Below are 11426 nucleotides of genomic sequence, written 5' to 3'. Positions count from 1 at the left end.
TGGGGCACATTCGGACTTCGGCCTCTGGTGCTACCAGTTCAGGCGGGTGGGTTTCTGCAATGGAACGGCTGGATCATAAGAACTGGGCGGAGACCCTGCAAACTCATTGCTCCCGCCAGAGAGGGGGAATCTCCTCTCTCCTATGGGTCAGGTTCAGAGCCGCACGATCAGCTGGAAGTCACTGTAGTTGAGTGCAGCTGTGGCTCTGCCCCCCCTTATTACAATAGCAGCTGTAGGCTGCAACTGACATCAGGCCTTGTGCGGCAGATAATAACCCTTCCCTCCTCTGTTTAAACTATCAGCTCCGGGGGGCAGGAATTGTCTCTCACTCTGTGTGTGGGCAGCGCCCGGCGCGCCGGGGCCCTGATCTCGGTCTGTGTCTCTGCAGCGCCCGGCGCGACGGGGCCCTGATCTCGGTCTGTGTCTCTGCAGCGCCCGGCGCGCCGGGGCCCTGATCTCGGTCTGTGTCTCTGCAGCGCCCGGCGCGACGGGGCCCTGATCTCGGTCTGTGTCTCTGCAGCGCCCGGTGCGCCGGGGCCCTGATCTCGGTCTGTGTCTCTGCAGCGCCCGCCGCGACGGGGCCCTGATCTCGGTCTGTGTCTCTGCAGCGCCCGGCGAGACGGGGCCCTGATCTCGGTCTGTGTCTCTGCAGCGCCCAGCGCGACTGGGCCCTGATCTCAGTGGGGTCTGGGCAGTGCCCAGCCTGAGGGGGCCCTGATCTTGGCCGGGGTCTGGGCAGCGCCTGGCCCGATGGGGCCCTGATCTCGGTCGGGGTCTGGGCAGCATCCAGCCCGACGGGGCCTGATCTCAGTCGGGGTCTAGGCGGCGCCCGGCATGACGGGGCCTGATCTCGGTCAGGGCCTCCAGGTGCTATAATAAGAAAACATATTTGTACCCGTGTCATGCTGCACCTGGCAATCTGGGGAAGTGGGTGTGAAAACCGCAGACCAGGAGGTTTATCTAAACCTGCAATGCTGGGGAAAGAGGATGTCGGAGAGATTCACTGTAGTTGCACTAACATATTTGCAATGAAATTAACAGCTCCTAAAAAATCAGAGGTTTTTCATCTCTGCTGCAGGGTTTTTTCACCTTCCTCTCAAGTGACCAGTACCGGGCATTGCCAGAGATGAGATCCTGAACTGAATGGATTCCTGACGGATCCCCGTCATTCCTAGGTTTCATTTATAATTTGCCAACAATGACCTGGTTTCATGGGAATCCCGGGAGATGTTTTGCGTTCCCTCCACCAGTTTTGCAGTAAATAATAATATTTATCATTGGCTTTTTTTTAGCAAACACCTTGAATTTCACAATTTCCTTCCAATAAAGAACAATTTTAGCAGTGACGTAATTTTCACGGAGCAACTGAGCACAGAGCTCAGAAGGCGGGACCCTCCGGAGCGCCAGGGCACTGGGTGCAGGGGCTGTGCTGGTCACAGTCTGTCTGGAGGTGACAGCTTCTATCCCTGCGGCCCCCCACCCCGTCGCCTTGGCAGGCCTGCCCGTCGGAGTTCTCCGATTGGTGATGTCATGGCAAGCAGTGCCCAGCCAGGGAGGGGCTGGTTTGGGGGCCTTCTCCCCCCCCCCCCCCCCCCGGCCAGGGGAAATAGCATTTTGTAGCAGCGCTAACAGCCCAGGGACTGGCTGCAGCCTCGGGGGGATAAAGGCCCTAGTGCCAGATGGGGCCAAATCCCCTGTTGGTGTGAACCACCATCGCTCCAGTTCCCCACTGACTCCAGTGGTGCTGTGACCTATTTACATCGCCTGGAGATCTGGCCCATGAGACCCCCCCAGCCGGGAGGCGGGGGGAGCGGCTGCCTGCGTGAGCCGCGATTGGCCGGCAGGGATGGGATTCCCCAGCAGCGGGCTGCATTAGGGATTAGATTTGGCCTCTGCTCAAGGCTCTTGGCAGCTGGCCCCCCCCGGGGCTCTTTCCTGGCTCGCCGGTCTGATGGATGGTTTGGTCCAGCATGAGCTCCTCCGGAATTCATCGGGGTTACCTCAGGAAATACGGTGAGCGCCCCCTCCCTTCCGCGCCGCCGGCCCAGGGGGTCGGTCCGTCCCCACTCCAGAGAGCTGCCTTGATTCCTGTCGCGATTTTCCTTCCTGTATCAAAAACCTGGAATGAGAAGAAGCATCCAGACCGCAGTGAAACTGCCCTGGGATTCCGGGGTTGACTCTGGATTGATCCCCAGGGGGAGCTGAGATCAGAATCTGGCCCTGAGCCCATTGCAGTCAGGGGGTGCAGATCAGGATCTGGTAGTCGCTGTGCTGTGTGAATAGCACCCCAGGAGCAGTGCCAGCCCAGGGACTCTGGAGTTGTTGGTGACAGGCATTAATTAGGCACCATTGTGGGGCCTGGAGCATCTCGCTGCCAGGAAGGAGAATCTCCAACCGAACCCATTAGTGCCAGTGGGTATCCCGGCTAAACGTCACCCCTTGTTTGAATGGCCTGGTACCCTCAGGTCCGGTTCTACCCCCTTCCCCTCAACTGCACCCCGATTCTAACCCCAGGCAGCCCAGCAGGGCCTTCAGCTCCCTTCGTTCAAACACCCCCGGCACCGGGGCTAAGGCGCTGGGCCAAAGCCTGTGGGTTCAAAGGGGGCTTTGGGAGTGGGGCCAGCTGGGGAACCCCCAGGATCTGTTCTCTGGACGTTGGAAAATGGTTGTTCTTTTTCTCAGTGGTGACTTTGTGAAAAGACCTGGTGGGGTTTTGAAAACCAAACCCCTAAACCTTTTGAGCTTGAAAACCGCCCTGGAAAAACGAACGTTTTCACAGAATCTGGACCGTTTATATCAAACCTGATTTTTTTACAACAAACCGAAACCTGAATTTTTAACTGAAAACTATTTTTTAACCAAAAGCTTAATTTTTTTAAACAAAAACCTCTTTTTCCCCAAATCCAAGCACTTTTACTGAATATTTTTTATTTTTCTTTGAAATGTCAATTCACATTGTCCTCGGTAAGAGAAAGCCATTTTTGATCAAAAATATTCGGACGAAGAACATTTTGACCAGCTCTAACTGGGAGGGATCACAGTTGTGGCAAACTTTGCAGGGTACATTGCTTTTGCCTTTGGAAATCAAAATCAATTCTTAATGAAACCAGGAGCCCGGTGAGTGGGCGAATGAATACATTAGCAGCCCACGGAGCCATTCGCTCCCAACTGGCTCTGTCCCCTGGCGAACCGAGGTGTTCTTTTTTCTACCAATCTCACCTGCCCCCAAAGGGTCACATTTTCTTCCGATGGCCCCAGCAATCCCCACTTGCTTCCCTTGTCCTAGTTGCCCACAGGGATTTAGCATTGTCCCTCTGCTGCCTGTGTCTGTGCGTCCCCCCCGCGGGCCAGGATTAGAACCGCCAACCCTTGATTGAATTCTAATCCCAAAATGGCCAACCGAATTTAATCCGGGGTTTAAATCTGCCCCGTGCCCGGCTCTGGGAAGCGGCTGCCCATGCCTCCATCCCTGCCGGGCACCGCGGGAGAGTCACTGGGGCGGGTGGCTTTCTGGGGACGTTGTGTCTGGCGCTCTGGAGAAAGTACCGGGCGTGGCTGGGTTGCAGATACGCGCGGGCTGCCTCCATGCCAGGCCCCGTGCCACATGCCCCGCCATGCCGGCTGAGTTCCGGCACCATCCCCTCACGTTTGCCATCTTTGAGGGGCTGGTTCCAAAACCAAAATGCCGCTAGGAGACCCTGGGTGATTACATCCTCCCCCACTGGTCCACCTCTCCCGCTCACCGTTCGACACCCGGGTCACCCTCCAATGCGTGGGGCTCTCTGCCCCCCGCCCGTGAGGCTGGTTCCACCAAGGGCCTGGCCTTCGGAAAGCCGTCGGAACTTGTGGCAGGGTCCCCGAATGCCGCCTGCAGCGCTAGGGCTCCCCCCAGTGACCCCTAACCCTCCCTTCAGCAGACAGGAACGACAGCTCTTTAGTGGGGTGGGACCCAGGCCTGGATCAAAGACCCCCGTCAAGATCCATCGGCCTCCTTCAAACGCTGCTCTGGCACCGAAAGCCTGGACGCTGGCTAGGCAGCGGTTTGTGGGCAGGCCGATCTCAGTGTCCCCTTCTGCTCCACCAGCCGTGCTACAAAATCCCCCCGCGTTTCCCGCGGTGAGTTTTCCCCGCCGTCGGGTCTTGCTCTGGTTACGTAGGAGTTGCCGTCCCTGTGTAGGTACCCACAGGCTGGGACGCAGTCCATAAGCCAAGCAGATGGTTTCTGGGTGTTTCACAGACCTTGACTCAGCCTCGCTCGGCTCTGAACCCTTTCCAATCTCCCAGCAAGCAACGGGCTCACCACCACAGATCACACCAGTGCTTGCACTGTAGCTCCCGGCAGGGGCCCCCTGCTGGTCTGTTATTGTAGGGTTGCTGATGAACACCAAGTAGCATATAAATTATATACTGATGTATCATTGGTCCTGAGCACTGGGGATGTTGACACTGCTTTGTTATTGTAGGACTTTTAAAAAATGTTGTCCCAGCCTCAGGGCTGCTCTAATTCATGCGCTATCCCCCCTATGGGCCCTGGGGGGCAGAGACTAGCCACTCCTCTGATCTGCCCCCTACCCCGGGGTTGGGAGCAGGGTGGGGGCCAGGCCCTTAAGCCAGCTCCACTCTGGCCAGGGAGGCTCCTGTGCGGGGTGGGGGGGCTCTCAGGGGGACGATCCTGCACACTGCAGCACAGAGGGGCCTCAGCGTGACAGGCCCTGGGAGTCTCTCCCGGCTCCCTGCGGGTGGGGCTGGCTCTCCCGCTCAGGCTGCACCGCTGGTGGCCCTGGGTTCACCCCCCGGAGGCTGGTGTGCGGTGAGACGCTGGTGCCAGGGGAAGAGCAGTAGAGGGTCTAGTAGTGGGGTACCAGCTGGGGACACAGGTCGATTCCTGGCTCTGCCACAGACTCTCTACATGACCTTGGACAAGTCACTGAATCTCTGCCCACGTGGGAAGAGAGTGGGATCTAGTGGGGGAGCCAGGATATGAGTTCTGTCCCTGACTCTGAGAGGGAGTAGGATCTGGTGGGTTAGAGCAGGAGGGGCTGGGAGCCAGGACTCCTGGGTTCTGTCCCTGGCTCTGGGAGGAGAGTGGGGGCTGGTGGGTTAGAGCAGGAGGGGCTGGGAGCCAGGACTCCTGGGTTCTCTCCCCAGCTCTGGGAGGAGAGTGGGGGCTGGTGGGTTAGAGCAGGGGGGCTGGGAGCCAGGACTCCTGGGTTCTATCCCCGGCTCTGGGAGGGGAGTGGGGTCTAGTGGTTAGAGCAGGGGGGCTGAGAGCCAGGACTCCTGGGTTCTTCCCCAGCGTGAGCTGGGGCTAATCTCTCCCTCGCAGCTGCCAGGCAGGATGACAGGCAGTTGGGACTTGGCCCCTCTCTGCTTTGCAGGGGGCTTTCTCTTTAAGCAATGGAAGGAGAAGTTCCTTTTCCTCTCCATGGACGGGAGCCTCCTGATCTGCCGTGATGCCCAGTCCCCGGCCGAGCTGGGCATCTCGCTCGGCACCAGCTGCCAGGCCATCCTGGAGGGCAGCGAGATCGGCGACCTGCCCCGCCTGCCCCTGGGCGCCCAGCGGGACAGCTGCTTGGGTCTCAGCCTCAGTGACGGGAAGTTCCTTCTGCTGCTGGCCCCGGACAGCCAGGAGTGCAGGTAAAGCCAGAGCTGCTCCAAGGGAGGGCGGGCCTGGGGCCGGGGGCTGGGCCGTGAGGGTGCGCGGGGAGAGCTGAAATCCACGCAGATGCTGGGGGTGGCGTCGGCGTGCCCCCAGCCTGGCCAGACCAGCTTCGCTGCTGCTCCCTGGGAGAGAGTTCTGCCAATGGCCCAGCGAGACGCAGCCGACCGGGGGAGTGAGCCCTGCTCTCCTGGGTCCTGTGGGGCTGGCGAGGGGTGGCCGGCTTGGTAGGATGTCGGGGCTAATCAGGCTTTTTCCTTCTCCCCCCCCCCCTGCAGGCAATGGCTTAACATCCTCCGCAAAGTCAAAGAAGTAAGTGGACTCGAAGTACCAAACACAGGGCCGGGTCCCTGGCTGGCATCTTACCNGAGGTGGATGGGCCGCGGGTGAACTGCAAGGACTGAGCGGCCCCCTGGCCCTCCCCGCACTCCTCAGGCAGTTAACCGAGGCACCGCAAAACTGCCAGGCCCGAAAGCCCCTTGGTGCCTTTGCCTCCTTTCCCAGCGTCCCGCGACGGCAGCTCGCAGCAGCTCAGCTGGGGCCGCTGGGAAAGGAGGCAAAGGCACCAAGGGGCTTTCGGGCCTGGCAGTTTTGCGGTGCCTCGGTTAACTGCCTGAGGAGTGCGGGGAGGGCCAGGGGGCCGCTCAGTCCTTGCAGTTCACCCGCGGCCCATCCACCTCCTCTGCTCCGAGAACAACTCCGGTTTGGAGCTTGGGCTATTCTGGGGCCGAGTCTCAGTCAGAGCCAGGTCCTTCTGTGCCGCTCTGGGCTGGGACCAGGTCCCTGTGAATCTCCCTCCCGCTCCATGCAGGGATCGGGGAGCTGATTGTCTCCTCCCGCCCCACGGCTCCAGGGGGACCCGCGGGTGCTCAGCACCTCTTGAGTAATCGGGCCCTCGGGTGAAACCCTGGCAGTCCATGGAAGTTTTGCCCTTGACATCAGCCTGGCCAGGATGTCACCCACGGGTCCCGCCTCTGCCCTGGGTTGATCTGCCCCCTTCGGCTGGTCCATCTCGTTGTCCCCACAGTGATGGTGCTTCCTCCCTCTGCACAGAGCTTCTCCCAAGGGCCCCCAGCGAGGTGCAAGCTGCACATCGACTCTCCGGCTAGGCAGTGCTGCTGGAAAGAAGCGGGAGGAGGTTCTCCTGGCACACAGAACAGAGAAGGTACTGGGACCCGGTCAGGCGGGGCTCTGGCTTTCTTGGTGCCAGAGACCTACCGTGATAGGCTTGTTCCCAGAGTCCTGTCACTGGACCTGGGGCACTCCCACCAGGACCATGCCCCGGGTCCTGGAGGCAGGGTCTCCTGCTACAGTCTATTCCCAGGACACTGCCCAGAAGAGATGAGACCCTCAATCAGAGAGGGCCCGATGCATGACTGTTCTCTACAGTCTGTCCCCGCAGAGCCTGCCCAAGGTTGTTTGAATGCGACGGCGAACTGGGCTCCCACCTCCCCCCAGGGCGGCGATTCCACAGCCTGCCGGATCTCACTGCCAGGCAGTGCCCCCTGACCCTCAGCTTCACCCCGCTGGCTCCTCCTTGGGGTTCACACCCCGCTGATGCCCCTCAATGGCTCTCAAGCCCTCCTCCATCGCCGTGCTAGGCTTCCCGGGCAAATTTGCTCTGGGGTTTAGCCCTCGTTAACTGGCCTAGGTGGGGTTCTCTGGGCTGGGTTACGCAGGAGGTCAGACCAGGTGATCACAGTGGTCCCCTCTGGCCACTCCAGTGCAGGTAAAAACAGGAATGGACGTGGGTTCTTGCCACCTCACGAGCTTTGGGGCCTGGTTCTGATCCCACGGAGGCCTTATCTGCACACAAGCTTGTGCTGGTTGACACCTCAATGATTTTGGCTTAGCTTAGGCCTGTTCCTAATCAATGTAAGGTAAACCCAATTAAGCCTAATGTGCAGGTGCAAAGTGAGAGCCTTTTGCACCAGAGTAATTTCACTGCTGTGTAGACACAATCTGGTGCCAATCAGGAGTTGCTGCATTATTGTTAGTCTTACAGTAGGACCTAAAGACTCCAACAGAGGCTTGGTCTACACGTAAAACAGGCTGACCTATCTAACTTGGTCAGGGGGGTGAAAAAATCCCACGCTTGGTTGACCTAATTACACGGACCCGGTCCTAGTGTGGACACAGCGAGGTTCCAGAAGAATGCTTCCGTTGCCTTCGCTCCTGTCACGCAGGAACGTGATGTTCCTACACTGACAGAAAACCACTTCCGCCGGCGCAGGCTGCATCTGCGCTATGGGGTTAGGCCAGAGTGTACCGTCAGATCTGGGCCCCACGGCGTTGGGTGCTATGGGGTTAGGCCAACATTGTACCGTCAGATCTGGGCCCCACGGCGCTGGGTGCTGCGCAAGCCCAGAGACAGCCTCGCCCAAAGAGCTCACAGTCCCGTCAGACAAAGGAAGGCTCATTCTTTCCAGGGTACCCAGATGGGGAAACCGAGGCACACGGAGACGGGCACGTGACTGGGTCACTAGCAGGGCTGGGAGTGGAACCAGGGTCTCCCGAATCCCCATTCAATGCATTAGAGCTGACATAGAACCGGGCCCAGGGCGACTGACACTCCTTCTCCCCCCATTTCTGCCCCAGCCACCAGGAACAGCCTGTGCAAGGAGACTTGCTCGCCTCGTTGCCTGCGCCACGGCTCCCAGATGCACGCGGGGGTGAAGGCCGCCTGCCTGCTGATGGGGGGAGCAGCAGCCGGCCCCACCATGGGCTACATGGTGACCTCGGCCACGGCCAGCCGGCCTGGGGAGATGCACCCCCCCGACTTCAAAGAACTGGGCTATCACCCGTCCGCCTGCGATGCTGAGGCCTCCCAGTATGAGACGCTGGATTACGAAGGGCTGGACCAGGACTTCGACGCGCTGGATTTCGGGGGGTTTGCCTTCTAGACACACACAGTCCTCCCCCCGCCCAGATTTAAAGGGCTAAACCGAGACTGGGTGGGGGTCTTGCCGCTGGCTTCATTTCCTCAGAAACTAGTCACCTCCCAGCTCAGAGGGGCAGCGCATTACGCAGCCTTACCCTGGTGTCACAGGGGAGGGCAGGTGTGGGTGTGGGTGTGGGTGTGGGGGGTTTAACAGGGGTATTTTCTCTTCTCCCAAGATGGGGATTTGTTTGTTTGTTTGTTGTTTTTTTAATCTCTCCCTCCACCGTGTCCGACTGTCCTCAACACTCAGGTTTCCCGTGTGCCCCTGCTGCCGCGGTGACTCGGGCTTGACTCCTGCCCTTGGTTATGTCCCCTCCCCCCACTAATGTTACCTTGGGGTAACTCACGGCAGGATCGGACCCCCCGGAGTGTTCATTCTGCCATTTTTTTGCATTAAACTGTAGAAATCTCCTCCAGTCTCCCTGTGGTCTCTGCTTGGCCGGTCGGTCTGCCGGGGTAGGTGGGTGGGTGAGGGGGGTGAAAACAGCAGCCCTGACAGGACCTTCCTAATGAGGAAGCTCTTTACAAGCATGTGCTAATTAATCTTCAGCTCTCTAATGTGGGTGAACGCCCTGATTTTAAAGAGAGGGAAACTGAGGCATGGAAAGTCCCAAGTGATTTAGCAGCCTAAGGCCCTGCCACAATAGAAAGGGTCGTGAAAGCTGCACAGGCCCTTAGTAGTGAGCGTGCTGCTGGAGTGGTATCACGGCGCTGTATAGGGACAGTTATTCCCATATGGGGCATATAAGGCACCGTTCGATGGTATAACTGTGTCCACACTGGGGCTTTTACTGGTGTCACTATCTGGGTAAAAGACACGGTTATACCAGTGCAACCTTCTCCTGTGAGCCCAAGCGTAGACCCCATTTCAGATGGGATGGAGGCACTTAGGAGCCAAGGTCTCCTTGGCTTGAGACGCTTAAGTCACCGTGGAAAGTTGTACCTGGATTGACCCGCACCAGGTCACATGGCAGGTCAGTACAGACCTGGGACTAGAAGCCAGGTTTCCTGGCTGCCAGTCCGGGGCCTTAACAACTAGCCCACACAGCCTGCTGGGGCCCAGCTCCTATTAGCCGGGTGAAATGCATGCTCCTAGCCGATAGAAATCCATGACAGGTCGGCACGAGCTGGCTTCAAACACTACACACGCCGTTTCTTACCAGCCCTGCCATAGTGGTTCGGAACATGGCTCCATCCGGACTGGGATCCTGCTTCTAGCAGTGGACAAGACATGGTTTTTCAGAGAGACCACTGCTGTTCAAATGTGTACAAATCCAGGGGGACTCAGATAGAGATAGATGGGCGTGTCCGGGGACGGAGGAAGGGACAGACGGCTAGATGGGCGTGTCCGGGGACGGAGGAAGGGACAGACGGCTAGATGGGCGTGTCCGGGGACGGAGGAAGGGACGGACGGATAGATGGGCATGTCGGGGATGGAGGAAGGGACGGACGGATAGATGGGCATGTCGGGGACGGAGGAAGGGACGGACGGATAGATGGGCGTATCTGGGGATGGAGGAAGGGACGGACGGGTAGAATCTATCCCTGCTTCCCTGCCCACATATAACAAGACTACCTACTCCCCCATACATATCCATTTATGAAGCCATTTAAATCCATTCCCATCTGTCTAATCTTGCATTAATGTGTAGGGACCGCACTCACTAGGTGACCAAACAGCGTCTACACAGGGAAGTGTTACCAGTGATACCAATACAGTTATCCAGCTCTAGCTATACCAATATAAGGGCCTGTGTGAACACTTATTCCAGTATCAGAGTAGCTTTTTCATGATTTGGCCTAAACATCTTCCCATGCAACATAAATGAAACCAAAACCAGGCACTCTTCTAATGGAAGAATCATACCGGTTTAAATCCACCCCTCTGTTACACCTGAAAAGTTCTCCCGTGTAGACTACTATGCTTTAGGAACCAGTTTTGCTGGTTATATTTGGCTCTCTCTCCCGGAAAAACCAGCTCTTGTCCACGGCTAAAGGCAGGATCTCAATCTGGAGGGAGCAGGACCAGTGAGAAGCTGTTGGTGTCCTGGTTGCTGGAATCGCGTCAGGACTAGTGGGGGGCGTAGTCCCCAAGGCAGGAGCTGTTTACAAACCAGCCACGCTGCCGCTGACATCACGCTTGTACGGGAGCCAGAAGAGCCCGTCAGCCAGGAAACGAGGACACCGCCCTCCTCTGCGGTAACTCCGGAGTCCTTAGCCCTGCCTTTGGCTTAGGTCCATGGCTTCTCCTGAGCGAACAACACGAACAAGCAGAGTGCCTCAGAGAAGGCTGAAAGCCCTGGGCAGCAGGGTGTTTGGATTGTGCCCATAGGCCGCATGGTTAGCCAACCTCTCTCTCTGTCACCATATAGAGGAGTGTCTATTGCCACGAGTGTATGCGTCCGGCTGTTGCCAAACACGTGCGTACATATAGCTAATGCCATAGACACGTATCTGTGCCTCCATTGCTGTATGTTCACACACCGTCGTCGGGTCGACTCTATGGTTCTTCTACATAGCCTATCCCCTCCCTATCAAAAACGCCACTTGCCTCGCAACCTACAATTCCTTCACGGTCCCAGAAGGTGTCCACTGTGCAGGCCAATAAGCCGTGCCCACCTGCCGTAAGCGTCAAGCACTGAGCGGCCAACTGAGACGGTAGATTTGAATACAGGGAGTTTAGGTGTGTGCAGAGAAAGGGTTTTTCTTGTTCAGAGCTCGCTCTGGTGTGAAGGGGACACTGCATCACTCGCTCCCTTGAGCGACAGCTGACAGATTAACCAGACACCAGGCGGGGGAACATTCTCCGTGGTTTTTAGGTCAGAA

The 11426-nt window shown here is 58.0% G+C and overlaps 1 protein-coding gene across 1 annotated transcript; it reads left to right on the top strand.

The window, feature by feature from the left end:
• The first annotated feature begins 1912 nt into the window (after window positions 1–1912).
• On the top strand, window positions 1913–8725 carry LOC117888811. The gene is made up of 5 exons (XM_034792563.1): window positions 1913–2013; window positions 5379–5637; window positions 5938–5971; window positions 6713–6824; window positions 8258–8725. Exons 1-5 carry the CDS (start codon window positions 1956–1958, stop codon window positions 8560–8562), a joined length of 768 nt encoding a protein of 255 aa, XP_034648454.1. The 5' UTR covers window positions 1913–1955; the 3' UTR covers window positions 8563–8725.
• The last annotated feature ends 2701 nt before the right edge of the window (window positions 8726–11426 follow it).

This window comes from Trachemys scripta, chromosome 16 (assembly GCF_013100865.1).
Source record: "Trachemys scripta elegans isolate TJP31775 chromosome 16, CAS_Tse_1.0, whole genome shotgun sequence".
In the NCBI taxonomy this organism is placed as follows: Eukaryota; Metazoa; Chordata; order Testudines; family Emydidae; genus Trachemys; species Trachemys scripta.
This window is presented reverse-complemented; position numbering and strand designations above follow the sequence as displayed.

What these genes read in the sequence shown, in the direction of transcription:
- LOC117888811 (XM_034792563.1), top strand. Translation starts at nt 1,956, where the DNA reads ATGGTTTGGTCCAGCATGAGCTCCTCCGGAATTCATCGGGGTTACCTC. An exon ending in GGGTTACCTCAGGAAATACG is followed by an intron (nt 2,014 to 5,378) that starts GTGAGCGCCCCC and finishes TCTGCTTTGCAG; the next exon opens with GGGGCTTTCTCTTTAAGCAA. An exon ending in TGGCACACAGAACAGAGAAG is followed by an intron (nt 6,825 to 8,257) that starts GTACTGGGACCC and finishes TTTCTGCCCCAG; the next exon opens with CCACCAGGAACAGCCTGTGC.